Here is a 16,272-nt window from a genome sequence, read left to right on the forward strand (position 1 = left end):
AATGCAAAATCACGTGTATATATACACACGTGGTTTTGCACACCCATGCTGCCCTGTAGCAGTACTTTTGCTATAGGGTGGATGGGAAGCGGTTACGGCCCTGTCCAGCTCTCCTAATGTAACTGCCTGTCTCTTGGAATCTCCTCAATGCTCTCGAGACTGTGCTGGGAGACACAGCAAACCTTCTGGCAATGGTACGTATTGATGTGCCATTCTGGGAGGAGTTGGACTGCCTGTGCAACCTTTGTAGGGTCCAGGTATTGCCTCATGCTACCAGTAGTGACACTGACCCTAGCCAAAACTAGTCAGAAAAACAGAAAAAAAAAAACCAAACAGTCAGAAAAGATGAGTAGGCAAAAAAATGTCAGTGGCCTCCACCTGGAAAACCATTCCTGTTTTGGGGATGGTCTCATTGTTGCCCATCTAGTGCACCTGTTAATTTCATTAACACCAAAGCAGCTGAAACTGATTAACAACCCCCTCTGCTACTTAACGGAATAGATCACTATTCCAGGAGTTTAATTGACTTGATGCTATACTCTGATTAAAAAGTGTTCCTTTAATGTTTTTATAAATACATATACACACACACACACATATACATATATACACACACATACATATAACACACACACACACACAAATTTTTATTTACTTACACTATCCTTACCTGGGAAGTGGAAGTTCCACTTCTGCATGATCATCATGGTCCCAATTTTCTGAAGTGATGAGACCAACGTTTGCTTCTTCATCACTCTGGCCGAGAGCACTGTCACAACTTTCGTTTCTTGGAATGTCTCCCTCTGCCCTGACTTCAGTCCTTATGCCTTGATCCCCACGGGGGACATCTAGAGAGGCTGTATGACCAGGGCACATAGCAGACCCTGCCTGTGCAACATCAATCAAGTCTTCACCAGCTATACTTATACCCATAGTGTTGGCTGCAGACAAATCACTAGAAGCAAAACATTTTTCTGATAATAAAGGGTGAGGAGGAAGGCTGTCTACTGTATTTGTTTGAATACTGTTACCCTCCACAAAATATTCATCAAATATACTGGAACCTTCCTCGCAAGATGGAATTCGTGAGCACAAAATCTTTTTTTTGAGAGCAGAAAGTGAGCTATTAGGTTCAGATGATGGCTGTGTGTTGTCAAATCGAAGTGATTGAACATTTCCCTCCACATCCTTTCTGTACAGTTCCAAATCATTGTCTGGCGAGGGGGAAGAGCCCATTTTAAATGTTACTTTCTGTGGTGGAGAAGGTTCACCGGTTCTATCAGCACGCAGAATTTCCTTTGCCCAGTCTGTCAGTTTCACTGAAGTATCCATGTCATATTTGCTGGCCCAGTGCTTTCCTTTAGCTTGGGATGTTATAGGCTGTGAAATAATTGAGTCTTCAGTGTTATACACTGGAGTTCTTGTTACCGAAACCAAAGTTTCCACTTTGGCTTCTTTAATTAAGGTTGTATTTTCCCTGCAAGAACAGACGTTGATCGCTCCAGATTCATTGCTAGCTTCTCCTGTTGGTACCTGGTAGTCACTTTCTACTTTAGGATAATTTTCCCTGCTGTTCACCTTCTTTAATGAAATGTCAGACGCCTCAGATCCACTAGCTTTAACAGGACATGCAGAGACTGTGTTAGAAGGTAGTGAAGGAGAGACTAGGGCAGATTCATTGTTTAGAGTCACAAACACATATTCTGATTCTTCCACTTCTCCCTTCTCCAGAGAAGTTGTGACGTTGCTGCCCTGTACCACCTGTTCACCTCTTTTTAAGACCCTGTCCCTCACCAAATGATTTTCCTGCAGTTCTGAGCAGCGGATGAAATAGGTGAGGATGTAGAGAATGCGCTGGACTAAATCCTTGCGTTTCCCAACCACAACAGTTCGAGTCATTCTAACTGGTGATCCGATAGCCCCATATAGGTCTCCTGTAGACGAACACAGATAAAATGGTGTGGTTTATTTTTTTTCTTAATTTTGACATAACAAATACAGCAGCAGACAGTGGGATATTTGTTAACCAAAAAAGAACAGTGAGGAAATATGACAAAAGCCTTTTGCCCTCTAAGTGACCAATACTCACCAAGTTGTGCCCAAAGAGGATTATAGGGATGTGACTTGGCCAGCAGATTGACAGACTGAGATGTGTGCTTTTCACTGAAAGACTTTATAGGAGGATGGTCATTTGGCATCACAGTGGGAACCCATGCCAAGTGGTAAGTTAAAACTGCAGTGAGAAGGGCTGCAAAAAACCTAAGGAGAAAAAAAAAAAAAAGTGTGTACATCCACATTATTAACCTGAAAACTGAAAGTGGCAGCAACCACAGAATATCTTATAAACATAAGTGGTTGTTGAGGTAGTGCAATCACAGAAGGTCCCTCAGCCAAAATGGTGGGAAGGCAAAGAAAACTAATATTTTAAATGTCAACTGAAAGAAAATAAGCGGGTGTTACATAACAAACTAGCAATTTATTTTGCACCTTGATAGAATAAAAATGTGAAATAGTCCTCCATTAATGGAAAAAAAAAAAAAACAGCCCACGGTGTACATAATGCTTATACAACTTCATCCAATTGCATAAAGTGCTTCCATTAATGTGTGTTCTTCTAGATTTATTTCTGTGAAATGTTTTTGATGGTACCTGTGGGAACACAGTGTGGGCAGCAGTACGTGAAACTTTATTAATTATGTGGCTTTTTTTGCAGTACATTTAAAAGCCACAGTATATTTATTTCAATGCAATGATAGCAGGAATAATTTATATTTTTTTGGGAATAGGTTGGAATCCACATTTAATATATCACAGCACATTTTTAATTTATTTTTTTCTTTGGAGTGATTGCGCTTCGGTCCCCATAGAGCACTTATAGATTCACTGTAATGATGGCCCCCACCAGCAGAACATACTTGCCTTCCCTTCACAAGCCCTTTGCTAGCAAAGAAACAGGTGCACAAAATCAAGAACCTAGGCATGCAGACTGATTCTACAAACATTTGTGAAAGGATGGGTTGCTCTCAGGAGCTCAGTGAATTGAAGTGTGGTACAGTGATAGGTTGCCACCTGTACAATAAGGCCATCCATGAAATTTCCTTGCTACCAAATATTCCACGCTCAACTGTTAGTGGTAGAACAAAGTGGAAGCAACTGGAAACAGCAACTCAGCCACAAAGTGGTAGGCCACATGAAATGACACAGCAGGGATATGTTGTCCTTAGAAATTGAAGGTAAACAGCAGAGGGGAAACTGGAAAGTCGGCAGGGAATCCAAGGAGTTGTAAAAATAGTTGGCAGCAGATAGGCAACACTTATTGCATGAAAAGGAGGTTTGTAAAAACTATTGTTTGTATTGCTATTACAAAGCTGATGAAAGTGTATGCTGTGATCATAGATTTCCTTTAAACATCTGTGGTTTCAGTATCAGACCTAGACATTATTTCTTGCTAGCTGCTTGAAACACAGATAAATTGTTATCATCAAGGGCTGGTATCCTGCACTCTAGCAAGCACATTTGTCTGTATAAGCATTCGCACTGAGGAAAACTGTACACCACCCGGCTGACTACAAAATAGTTTTGCAACAGAACATCTGTCAAAACATAGCAACTGATGCCAAGCCAGGTGTTAAGAGCACCCGTTACATTTCGCAAAATGCTACTTTAAACAGGGCAAAAGAACACGATGGTCATTAAACAAGTAAATGTACTTAAAAAGTACAAAGACCATTTTCATTATTTGCGGTGTACACCAGCCAAATAAATATTTTCAAACAACCAGAGGCAGAGATGTACTTACTGGTTCTTGTTAAGTTGCTCAATTAGGTAGATCAACTCTTTGAGAAAATGCTGGCACAGCTGACTTTTCTCAGTAGTGCTGGACATCATGGTGAGCCACACCGGTTCAGCAATGCGAGGGGCACAGTACAGATTCCAGATAGTCTCCCTAAAAACACACAAAGCAATTTAGAGCTCTCTACAGCTTTTTAATTCTACACACAGTATAAATCAGTATGAAAAAAAAAAACTTGATGAAAATGGGATTTTTGGTTTACCTCTAAAATCCTTCTTGGAATACATCACAGAACACTGGACAAAAAACCCCCGACACACAAATCTCCACCCAAGCCTAAATCCTCCCAATTCAACATAAGAGGGGTGAGATCCCTGTGTCATGTTATGTAAGCCAAGAAAAGTTGCGACAGGTAAACCAAAAATCCCATTTTACTCTACTGTACATCACATATATAATGAGAGATTGGAGGGGGCAACACCGCAACAAGTCAAGAAGCCTGAACTCCCAAAACAGCAAAGAGCCTCACATAGCAGACCCACCTTAAAGTTCACATCTGCAGAAGCCCAAACATTCCACCAGGTAAAACTTCATAGATGTATGAACTGATGACCCAGCAGCAGCCCTGCAGACTTGAGCTACCAAAGCCTGCTGCTGAATAGCCCAGCCCGCACCACTCCTGGTAGAAAGTAGTTATGAAAAATGGCGGCATAGGCTTGACAAATAATCAGAATGATCCTTTAAGAAAAGACAGACTTGGAAGCTGTGTGACCCTTCATTGCTGCAGTTTGGAAGTTTGGTTGCCTCTTTGTACTTCTGAAAGCCCAGTCTACTTCAGGTAAACCTTAACTGCACAAACCACATCCAAGGTATGGAGAACCTTGTACCCCAGCACCCAAGGCTTGGGCCAAAAAGGAAGGCAACACAATATATTGATTAAGATGGAATGGAGAACCACCTTAAGCAGAAAAGATGGTTGAGGCCACAAGAGCAACCTGTCACGATGCATCATCATGCATACTTTGTAACAGCCAAGAGCAGACAATTCTAAAACCCTGCCAGCTGAAGTAATAGTAACCAGAAAGATAACCTTCCATCTCAAAAAGACAAAGGGAATGTCCCGAATGGGTTTAAACAGAGAATTCCATAACACAAAGTACAAGTTAAGGTCCCATGGAGTCAACGGAGTCTTGACCCATGGAACAATATATGTGACTTATACAAAGGCATGCACCAAGCAACGAGAAGCAATGGGTCTCCAAAAGAGATCCAACAAGGCTGAAATCTGACCATTGATGGTACACAGGGCAAAAACCTAGGAGACTCCCTACTGGAGAATTGCCAGCATACAGTGTTAAACATGCGTGGGTGAAGCTTACCAACCTCACACCAAGCAAATTAAGACTTCACAAGTGCAAATGGAAAATATTCCACAGAGTTGGCTTCCTAGGTTTCAGAAGCATAGGAAAATTGAATCAAACATACCCATCTCTCAGACTCTGGCATTAACAGCCATGGTCCTAGAATATATTGACTATAAAGATAAAAGATCAGACCCTTTAACAGGAGAGCTGGGCCGATCTGGTAGGATGCACAGTTCAACTACTGGCAAGTTTATAATGTCAGTGTACCACGTTCTCCCGGGCCAGGTTAGGACGATCAGAATCACTGAAATTCCTTTCTCCCGATGCCTGCAAAGCAGATAGGTAGAAAGTGTAATGGAGGAAAGGCATAAATTAGGGAGAGCTGATCCCATGTTGTCAGCAAAGCATCCACTGCCAGTGTTTGAGAGTTCCTGGTCCAAAAACTGTGCAGCTTTGCATTGAATCTGGACACCAGAAGATCCACATTTTGTTTCCCTATTTCCAACAGAGCTCCACAAACACCTCTGGGTGAGGAGCCTACTCCCCCGGAGTCTGTGGTTCATGGCTCAGAAATTCCACTTGCCAGTTTTCCATGCCAGGAATCTGTAGGGAGGGAAAATTACTTTTTACCCCAAACAGAATGAGATCCTCCTCCTGAGTGGCCCGACTTTGGTGCCTCCCTTTATATAAACTACCACCATGGCACTGTCTGACTGGACCCTTACAGGGAGACCTGTCAATTGTACCAACCAATGCAGAAGAGCAGGCCAAATACCCTTAATGCCACAATGTTGATCGGTATAGTCCTCTCTATCCATCACCAAGACCTTGCAGAAAATAAAAAATTTCCCCATCTCCAGCACACACAAAAAAATCCACTGCTCCACAGACCGTTTGGTCCTGGGATGTAGATGAATAAGGGAGTCCAGAAACTGCATTCTTCTTTTCCATGCCAAGACAACATTCAGTTGGAGAAGCACAATTAAAAAGGAGCAAATGGGACTCAATCTCAAAGAATACTCATGCAGAAAACAAATTGAGGAGCCCTGCAGCATCCAATACTACTCCACAGGAGATCACAGAGCAAGACATTTGTCCTGATGTAGGCTTACCCTCTATTGGACTGTGTCCACAATCAGTCCTAAATACTGCATAAGCTGCTGCGTTAGGACCACGGCTGACGTTTGAGTTCTGAGGATTTACCAGAGTCTCTACTGTTCAATTCACACTGTCCTCCAGGAACAGAGGGGACTGTTTCTTTAGTCGTAGGTCATCCAGGTAACCTATAATAGAATACCCTGGGCAGCATGAAGGAGCCATAAGACACGAGCCAGCACTTTAAGGACTACCCTGAGAACAGTAGACAAAGCCAAAACCGCAAAGCTGAAAACTGAAAATATCAGGCTTTTACTGCAAATGCAAGAACTGTTGGTGAGGCTTGAAAAATTGGTATATGCAAAGTATTATTGATATATATTGATGCAAGAAAATCCCTGCTGGGAGGCAGTTATAGAACAGATTCCATATGGAACTTTTGCACTTGGACAAACTTTAATTTTTGAGATCTAGGTTGGGACAAATGTCACTTGGAAACCATGAATAGGTTCAAATAGAAGCTGTAAAACTATTCACCCCTCCACAAAGGCCAGCAAATGTCCCCCCACCTAAGCAAGTGGGGGCATCCCTTCATTGTGAGGAGAACTTTGTTTCCTGGCTTAACAGAGGTTTAGGAGGCAGTTTAGTGGAACTGGGATTGGAGCATGAGGATAGAGCCCAAGGCCTATGACTGATGAAAGGAATGCGTTTTGAAATAGAAGGGCATGTAAGTTTTTGTACCGCAGGCTTTGACTTTTTAAGCAGCAAAAAAAGTACTCTTACCCACAGTTACCTTTTGGATGTAATCTAAGGCAGGGCTAAACAAACATTTTTCTGCTTCAAATCGACCTGCTTCTTACAAGGCAGTCTTGCAGACAAACACTCTGGCCATAAGATTCTGCACATGCGTACAGATAAGACACCCAAATAAAAAAGCTGTTGAATGGAGTGTTTAAAAAAGATATCCAGAGAAGGTAAGGGCATGGGAAAAATCTTCCAGGTTATCACCCTCACACTCTGCAGTCTGGGTCTCTTTGTTTCATCATATGACACCCCCAACACCTTGAGGGTGTGACACTCCTACAGGTGCAGTCTCAGGCTGTAAGGCTGTCCCATCTAGAGCATAGGAAGCTTTAAAAAGGGCCTCCAAACATTTGCCTAAAGCATCCCTATATACGATATGACCAACTCTTCCACCAGAACCGTGAGGATCTTCATGAAATAAAGCCCCATCTACAGCTGGCAAAATCCTTTTCCATGGGACATTGTTGTGCAAATCACTTAGGCAGAACAAACGCCCTTCTCAGGGTGAGCTCAGTCTGCAAAGAAAACATACCCTAAGTGAGAATGCATTAAAAAGGATTGTGGATGCTCTAGCGGCAACCACAATCCTAATCTGGTAACCTTTGGAAAAAAGGGACTCAGGCAAGTTGCAATTTAATTTTTTTCTGAACCACTTTGCAAGTAACCCCACAAAGGCTTTTTGGATTCAATCTAAAACCAGACCCTGGGATTCTTCAAAAGCAAATTTCCTCAGAAGGTGATTTTCCCACATTCCGCCAACTCAAAGTTGTTTTCCCTTCCACCTCCGGTAGACTTTCTGTGGGTTCCTCCTCCATCAAAAAGAAGACAGGAGGGGAAAAGGAAGCATTTCCGCTAGCAACCATGAAAGGATACCTCAGAGTTGGTGTTGCAAACCAGAAACAGCAGATAAAAACTCCTACCTTCACAAGAAGACTGCTCCCCAAAGGTAGTGGAAAGACCAGAACGTATTGGTTCCAGAGGATCAGCTTGATAGCCATGGAGGGAATCAGAGCCACATGGAATTAACTGAACCCCAGGGGACATAATACAAGAGGAACTGCATCTAGGTTCCTCCATGCCCAATAAGGAAATTTGGGAACCTTCTCCCCTTTAATCCCTATTCTCTGCCATCACTGAGACATGGTCTGCTGACAATACGTACAGACATTTGCCAACAAAAAGCAGTCCAAAGTTAGCTGGAAGAAGCAGGTGTGAATAATACCTGTGCACAATACTCTCAAAGTGGGAGAGGTTGTACCCGAAAAGGAAGGACTTCAGTGTCTTGTACCAGTGATCCGCCTCCCTGATGAGTAGCAGGGGAAAACAAGTGTATTAAAATCTAAAGAACGCGATCCTTGCTCAAAACATCCACTCCCGGAGTGCCCAGCAGACTATCTCCCAGATGTCACTGGCTGCTATGGCGCCTGCAGGAGCCACTCTGAAGCATCCACAGAGGTAGGTGGGAGCAGAGGACTCCAACACCCCTATAGGGTCCAGTCCCTAGGGCACTCATGAGTTCACACAGTGGAACTCCCCATGCCTTGAAACTTCACCCATCTTGGGTGGTCTTGTGCCACAAATATTTTCAAACACTACTTCTAGGGCTAGGGATCACTTCTCTGGATCTGTATAGCATCCTGCCATTTCATCAGATAATATATAATTACACAGGGTACAGTGGAGTTCAGTTTAGTGGTGCACAGGAAGAACCAAGGAATCTACTCGAGAGGAGCCAGTTGAGAACAAGTTTTGAATGCAAGCAAAAAGATAAAGCAGTCCAAAATCTAATGTATATACAACCAGCCAGGCAGGTAAAGAAAAAAAAAAAAAAAAAGGGAGGAAATTTAAGGGTTGATAATATTGAGAGAAAGCATATTCAGGGAAAGAGCTTTTATCAACACAAATGTTTACAGGTAGGACAGGATACTGTACTTAGTAAATAATATGGGTGACAGCCTATATGTAGCACAATTGGTCAATGGTATATGAGTGGTTTAGACCTATCACTATGGGAGGGAATTGTTGGTAGAGTACCAATTGCTCCTACTCTCCAAGTATTTTCACAATATTAAATAAGAGTTAATAACGCAAACTGATTGTATTACAATAACAACATAATAACATTACTTAATACTATGATTCTACCTAACAAAGGTAAATCATAGAATGTTGATTTCAGTGCTCTTTTCAGGAACAGAATAAGATTACACAGATAAAAGACCATATCAAATTATAATGCCATAACTCATGAATATATTGCTATATTATGGAAATATTGTATTACAGTATAATATTTAATTGTATTACAGCTGAACAGACAGTCATAACAGCTATAAAGGAGCAACATGATCAGAAAATAATTTAATGAAAGGACCTTTTTAGTAATTCCTATAGCTTCATCTAAAAGTCAAAAGATCCTACCTGAAGTGTCTCAAGGCCTCCATGATCTGACTGAGATAGACCTGCACCCGCTGACTTGATTCAGTAATCTTCCTGCATGAGATCATAGCCTGCAGAGAAAAAAAAATGATATGGAGTTAATGCAATTTCTCAGACAAACCTGTAACAATGTGAGATTCATACAAAACACACCTGACCTTTGTAGTCTTCTAGATACAATCTTCTTGAGAGAGGCCATCTAGTGCTACTGTAGAAAATGTTTGCAAGACTGTTTCGCAGTCAGCAAGAGATTGACCTTACAGAGGTATACTTCCTCTGTTGGCCCACCCAGCCTAGCATTTCTGGCAGGAGCAACAAATATTTTATGCACTTGCTAAACATGTTCTTAGAAGTGGTGACTGTGTCAGGTTTTAGGCTAAGGACTGGTAAACTGCAATAATAGGAATTTTGACATACCCGTAAGTTCCATATCTTGAGGTACAGTACAGGACACAAGAGTTGACTCTTAAGACCATGGGCTATATAGGCTTACTTTCAGGTGACTGGACACTGGCAAAAGCTTTGCTGATAACAGCCCCTCAGTGCAACCATGTAACCCCCGCCCACTCTATGAGACTTTGGGTTTTTTTTGTAAGGAGGTTACAGAGTACAGTCTGGCCATAGATAGATTGAAAATTTGGCCGATACAGCAGGAAATGGCTGACGTTCATTTCATCTATGGCCATTTTTGCTAGAGAATGCTGGAATTTTTTTATCTGATGAATGCATGCAGTGCTGGTCACTGTATTCTGACAGTAAAGGAGTCACGCTGTTAGAATACAATAGCACAGCGGGAAGATTCCACCTCACGGTGTGGATGGGGGAAATTGTTACGATCTGTCTGTCTATGGCCAGTTTTAATCGTACAGTACAGGAGACAAGAGTTTATTCTTCCAGTATGGGACATCCTCATGCAATAAATTCAGGGGTTTGGAAACAAGCCAGCCTAGATTGCAAGAGATCCATAGGAAGAACAAAGTCAAAGGACACAAACAGAAAGATGACATCCGACACACTTTGTGGCCAAAGCAGAAATGAGCAGAGGGGGAAGGAAAAAAAAACAAAAAACGCACAAAATTGTTTTGAAAACGTAAACTGACAGGCAGTGGTCCTGAGCCCTGAAACCCATGAGAAGGACTAATGAGAGATGCTGTGAGGAATCCAAGAACTCCAAACTCTTGGGGAATGGTTTCAATTAGAGAAGGAGGGACTTGCTCTTCAAGGACTGAAAGAAAGGCAAATTAACCAACCAGCCGGGTGGAAGAGGATGGATGAATTCCATAGAAGGACTGCCCAATGAGGAACAGGAAAGGGGTCAGTTGTCAAGGGAATACATGACAGGCCACCACAGAGGACAGTTCTGACCCCACCCATAAGGCTAATCATGAGTGTTTGACATACCTTCTACATAGGACACAGGGAGGAAGAATGACATTCCCACAAAAAAAAAAAAAAAAAAAAAAAGTTTCAGGGAGGCAAGGACAACAGGCTTCCCAGAGGGATAAATTTGTTCCTCCTTTTCTTAAACCATATGGGGAAACAGGAGGACCAAAGAAGAAATATGGCTGCTTGGGTCATTAAAAAGAGGAAGGTCCTTTTCTTACATTAGTCCTTCTAAAGTAAAACTATTTTAGCACGAAGGAGGACTCTGCATGGGCAAGAATACCTAAGGAAAGCCCCAGAGGTGCACAGGTAATCACAACAGCAATGAAAAGCAACTTTTAGCAAAAAGGAGTTACAAGGAGTGTGACGTAAGGTGTTAAAGGATTTACAAAGCCCAACCAAGACCTGGTGGGTACCAGGGGCTAAGGTGTTCTGCAATTCAGAGTGATCTGCATACCTCCGAGAAGTGAGGGGCACCCAACACAGAGGTTGGAATGTGTCTGACTGGTGAAGATCAAGGAATTTTATGCTGGAATATCTCTGGGTGAAAGTCTGTGTAGTAACAGGATTAAAGAGAGACCAGTTCCTTTTGAGATGTAAGAGCAGAGGATTTCTTACCTTGTAAAACAGGTAGCCTGGGGATCCTTGAGCCGGGTATAGCAAAGGTGGGCATATCAAAACTGAGGGTTTTAGGACATGGAAGCCTGTGTAGAAAAGGGGTCAAGGTAATGGAGCTAACCTTCACATGTAGTAAGGAGTAGAGTTCCAGTGACCTTGAGTGGAGATGCCAAGCACTAGCTGTCCCAAAGAGTATGCCAATAAAACCAGAGGGAAAATGGAGATGCAACTGAAGGGTACCAATGGCAGCATGTTCATGAAAGAAAGGATCTTCAAGGCACATGAAAGCTCAGGGTTTGAATAAATGTTTAACAATATAGCACCACAAGGTGTGGAGAGTTCAGCAATGTAAAAACTACACTGAAGTGTGGATAGAAGGGTAGTAAAGTTCATCACACTGTAGATGCCATTAACGTTGTCTCATGAAAGAGAATGATAGCTCTATAGAAGACGAGGCAGAAGCCACGTTGCTGCAGTAGACTTCAGGTGATTAGACAGGAGGGCTGGTTACTGCAGTAATTAGAAAATAGGTCTTTAGGAGCATGATGAGACATGTACTGTTGAGTGGATAAGGGATCACGCACAAGATTTTGAAAAGTTCTAATCCTCGTGTCAAGAACATTTGGCAGAGGGAAAAAAAAAACAAAAACACCAAACACACACACACCACACCAAAGATCTTTTTCCAATGTGAGCAATTGTCAATTGAAGTCCCCCTCAACCCTCTTTGTCAAGGGGTGGGAACAACTTTATACATAAAGAAGGTATCTGAGCAGGTCCGGTGGGCTTTGCGGTGTGGGATCTGCCATGACGTAAGGGACCTGCAGTATTTAAACCCTATTCCCTCGGTAACTGTCTCAATGTATTCCTCAAGGGAATTTCCGAAGATAAGCTCGGCTTCGAAGACATTGACAAATTTTCAAATCGGTAAAACATTTTACCACTCCCCATAAGTGTATATTACCCAATAATCTGTGCCCTCAAATCCCTTGTGTGCTTAGCACTGCAGTATGGGTTAAAGGATATAGTGTAGTAAACACTACATATCCAGGTAATAATCAACAAGATGTACTATATTGCCAAAGGTATTGGGACACCTGCCTTCACGCACATGAACTTTAATGGTATTCCAGTTTCAGTCCGTAGGGTTCAATATGAAGTTGGCCCATCCTTTACAGCTATAACAGCTTCAACTCTTCTGGGAAGGCTGTCCACAAGGTTTAGAAGAGGGTCTATGGGAATCTTTGACCATTCTTCCAGAAGCACATTTGTGAGGTCAGGCACTAATGTCAGACGAGAAGGTCTGGCTTGCAGTATCTGCTCTAATTCATCCAAAAGGTGTTCTATTGGGTTGAGGTCAGGACTCTGTGGAGGCCAGTGAAATTCCTCCTCCCCAAACTCACTCATTTATGTCCTTATGGACCTTGCTTTGTACACTGGTGCGCAGTCATGTTGGAACAGGAAGTGACCATCCCCAAACTGCTCCCACAAACTTGGGAGCATGAAATTGTGCAAAAATGTCTTGGTATGCTGACACCTTAAGAGTTCCCTTCACTGGAACTAAGGGGCCAAGCCCAACCCCTGAATAAAGAAACAACGCCACACCATAATCCCCCCTGCACCAAACTTTACACTTGGCACAATGCAGTGAGGCAAGTACCATTCTACTAGAAACTGCCAAACCCAGAAACGTCCATCGGATTGCAAGACAGAAAAGCATGATTCCTCACTCCAAAGAACATGTCTCCACTGCTCTAGAGTCCAGTGGCGGCGTGCTTTACACCACTGCATTTGACACTATGAATTGCACTTGGTGATGTAAGGCTTGGATGCAGCTGCTTAGCCATGGAAATCCATTCCATGAAGCTCTCTATGCACTGTTGTGCTAATTTAAAGACATCCAAACTTTGTGTGGCCTTCAGCTACTGACTGCAGATAGTTAGCGACTTCTGTGCACTTCAGCATGCGCTGACCCCACTCTGTCATTTTACGTAGCCCACTACTTTGTGGCTGAGTTGCTGTTCCCAGTTTCTTCCACTTTGTAATACCGCTAGCAGTTGACCGTGGAATATTTCGTAGCAAGGAAATTTCATGGATGGGCTTATTGCACAAGTGAAGACCTATCACAGTAGCACGCTTGAATTTACTGAGCTCCTAAGAGCCACCCATTCTTTCACAAAATGTTTGTAGAATCAGTCTGCATGCCTAGGTGCTTGATTTTATACACTTGTGGCCATGGAGGTGATTGGAACACATGAATCCAATGATTTGGAGGGGTGTCCCAATACTATTGGCAAAATAATGTATGTGTAGCCTGAATCTGGGAAATAAAAAGTTACAGGGAAACCCTATCTTGCTTTGTCCACATTGTTGGTCCTGTCCAGGCTTCACCCATCACACTAATCATACCCCACAAAAGGTTCTTCAGGATCTGGGTGCCATAGGAATGCACCACAGCCCTGGACCTGTATAGCACCCTGGGATAACTCATTTGTTGAAATAGGTACCAGAGTGCGTGCCGAATGCATCATCAAATACTATACAGTATCCGGTACTCCAATACAGCATCCAAAATACTACAGGCCAGCACTGCTGTTGCAGGATTCGGTTCCCAAGATGTATAGTAAGGGTAGCCAATCTAGAAACTGCCAGTGAGCCATAAGGCAATAAGCCATCTGATCTTGACAGAATCCAATCACCTGAAGGCAGCGGCATATAACCTATGGTCTAAGAATCAACTTCTGTGTTCTATACTGTACAGTTATATTATTACATTTTTGTTTTTCTGGAAAAAAATTGCCCAGCAAATCACATACAAGTGTGAATTATTGAACGATTAACTTCCTACTCCCATGAAATCCTATGAAGGTGATCATTAGTACTTTTCTGATATGACACGATTGTGACATTGTTAACCAATTTGAATAGCAGCAGCTTCCATGAACTCCTACACACATCAGTGTTGTTTATGTGTGATGTGCAGACATGCATAGTGCAACAACCTTGCTGCAAAATCTACACATCACCAATGTTTCTAATAAGCATGTTGCTTGGACACCCATACTGCTCTTGCAAACAGAATAGAGGGCTGTAATACTGCTCATACATCACTGCCATTTTTGAGCAACCCCAATAAAAATGATGAGCTGCTAAAATATGGCACAGTTACACAGTGCGCAGCAATGATGCCGATGTGACCCTCTAAGTGGAGTAATCAATTTTCCACATTGCCATGCTGGGCTTTGTAGTGTGGTTTCTCTCATTACATAGGAGAAGGTAAAGATAGCCGAGTAATCCTATTCTTGCCAAGTATACACAAATCAGCTTCTATTAAGCATGCTAACCACCACAACATTGTATACTCCTGACAGGAGCCATAAATCACCTTACAACAAGCTACTGCCTGAATCCCAAAGTTATGTATTGCAGTACAGGGGCTGTGTTACCTTTTCTATAGATGACTTTAGCTTGTTTATGTGAGATTCAAACAAAGGAAAGTGGGAGAAAAAGAAGTCCTGGAAATTCCTTTGTGCTTCCTCCTCTTTAGACAAAGAAAAGAGGATGCTGATTGCTATCTTCTTGCGGCCAATCATTGCTGGGTTTGTAGTGTAACTCTCATCCGCCATACTAAAAGTTTCTTCTGTTGACCTGCAAACAAGATTATTCAGAAAAGGTTACAGAGCATACCAACATAATTTTCTTTTAAATTGCCAAAAGGATTTACTACTGTACATTTGGCACAGGATGTAAATTATTCTGATAAAGCATTGACAAGGTTTACATCAAGAATTGTTTTAACCACCAAATGGGACACCACTTTCCTAATATAGGAGTAATCTATAACAAGTGATTGAATACACAGTTGTCCACGGGAGGCCTAGCTGAACTATATGGTAAAGAATATGCTCAGACCGTACGCTGACAAACTATATACTGTATATCCAAGTGCAATAGTAGGGGAATCATTGTTTTCTGAAGAGATATTAAGGAACCAGAGTTGTGGGTGAAGGGGATTTTTCACTTTGTTTAGATCTTTTTAAAAAAAGGTTTTGCATAATTTTAGGGGTTGTGTTAATTAAGAACATTTTAAATAAGGTTTAGGGGCTTTGATAAATGTGGTGAATTGCTTTAGGACAGATTAAGTGAAGGGTAAGTTTAATAGAAAACGTTAAGCTTTTGGTTCAGGATAATCTATGAAACCATATAGAAAATGTAATCCTATTTCATATATAAGACAAGTTAACAGCGAGACATACAGGAAGGGGTTTTCCCCATCTATTTGCAAGCTCTGCCCATTTAGTATGTTCACTACACAGGCACAGAGAGGCATGTAAGCCATTTGCCAGGTTACCACTAGATCACATTCCATATACCAGGTCTAATCTGGTGGGGATCTGCGGCAGTTTTCTATACTGAAATCTGACGCAATCCCTTTGTATGTCGTGATTGGAAAAAAAAAAAATAGTATTTACCATCGTGGAACTACACCATTTTCTAAACTGGTGGTTTGACTTCTCAACAATCGCCGCTGATAGCTGCTGGCATAGCTACTTGAAAATGATGTACTTGGTGAAGGAAGAGGAGTAATCAGAAGACTGCTTAGAGATGCTACAATAAAAAAAGGTCAAGAAAAAGGAAACATTTGTTAGGAATATATACAGCTGTTATGGAAGAAATAAAACCCGTATTTACAAATTCTTAATTATATTGCAGATATGATACACTTCAACTATAAAGCAAGGTTAACAAAGGAATTACAAGCCAAAACCCCCTGCT

At 42.0% G+C, this 16,272-nt stretch overlaps 1 protein-coding gene across 2 annotated transcripts in view; it reads right to left on the reverse strand.

Moving 5' to 3' along the window:
* FNIP2 (folliculin interacting protein 2) overlaps positions 1-16,272 on the reverse strand; it is a 133,910-nt gene that overhangs the window by 18,433 nt on the left and 99,205 nt on the right. For both annotated transcript variants that reach the window (XM_089670394.1, XM_089670395.1), the window contains 6 exons: positions 15,969-16,104; positions 14,943-15,144; positions 9,478-9,566; positions 3,800-3,946; positions 2,090-2,259; positions 671-1,934 (listed from right to left, as the gene is read on the reverse strand). In XM_089670394.1, coding sequence (XP_089526520.1) covers positions 671-1,934; positions 2,090-2,259; positions 3,800-3,946; positions 9,478-9,566; positions 14,943-15,144; positions 15,969-16,104 — 2,008 coding nt within the window. The remainder of the gene's footprint in view (positions 1-670; positions 1,935-2,089; positions 2,260-3,799; positions 3,947-9,477; positions 9,567-14,942; positions 15,145-15,968; positions 16,105-16,272) is intronic.

This window comes from Staurois parvus, unplaced genomic scaffold (assembly GCF_062004578.1).
Source record: "Staurois parvus isolate SC_StPar_1 unplaced genomic scaffold, SC_StPar_1.0 ptg000090l, whole genome shotgun sequence".
In the NCBI taxonomy this organism is placed as follows: Eukaryota; Metazoa; Chordata; class Amphibia; order Anura; family Ranidae; genus Staurois; species Staurois parvus.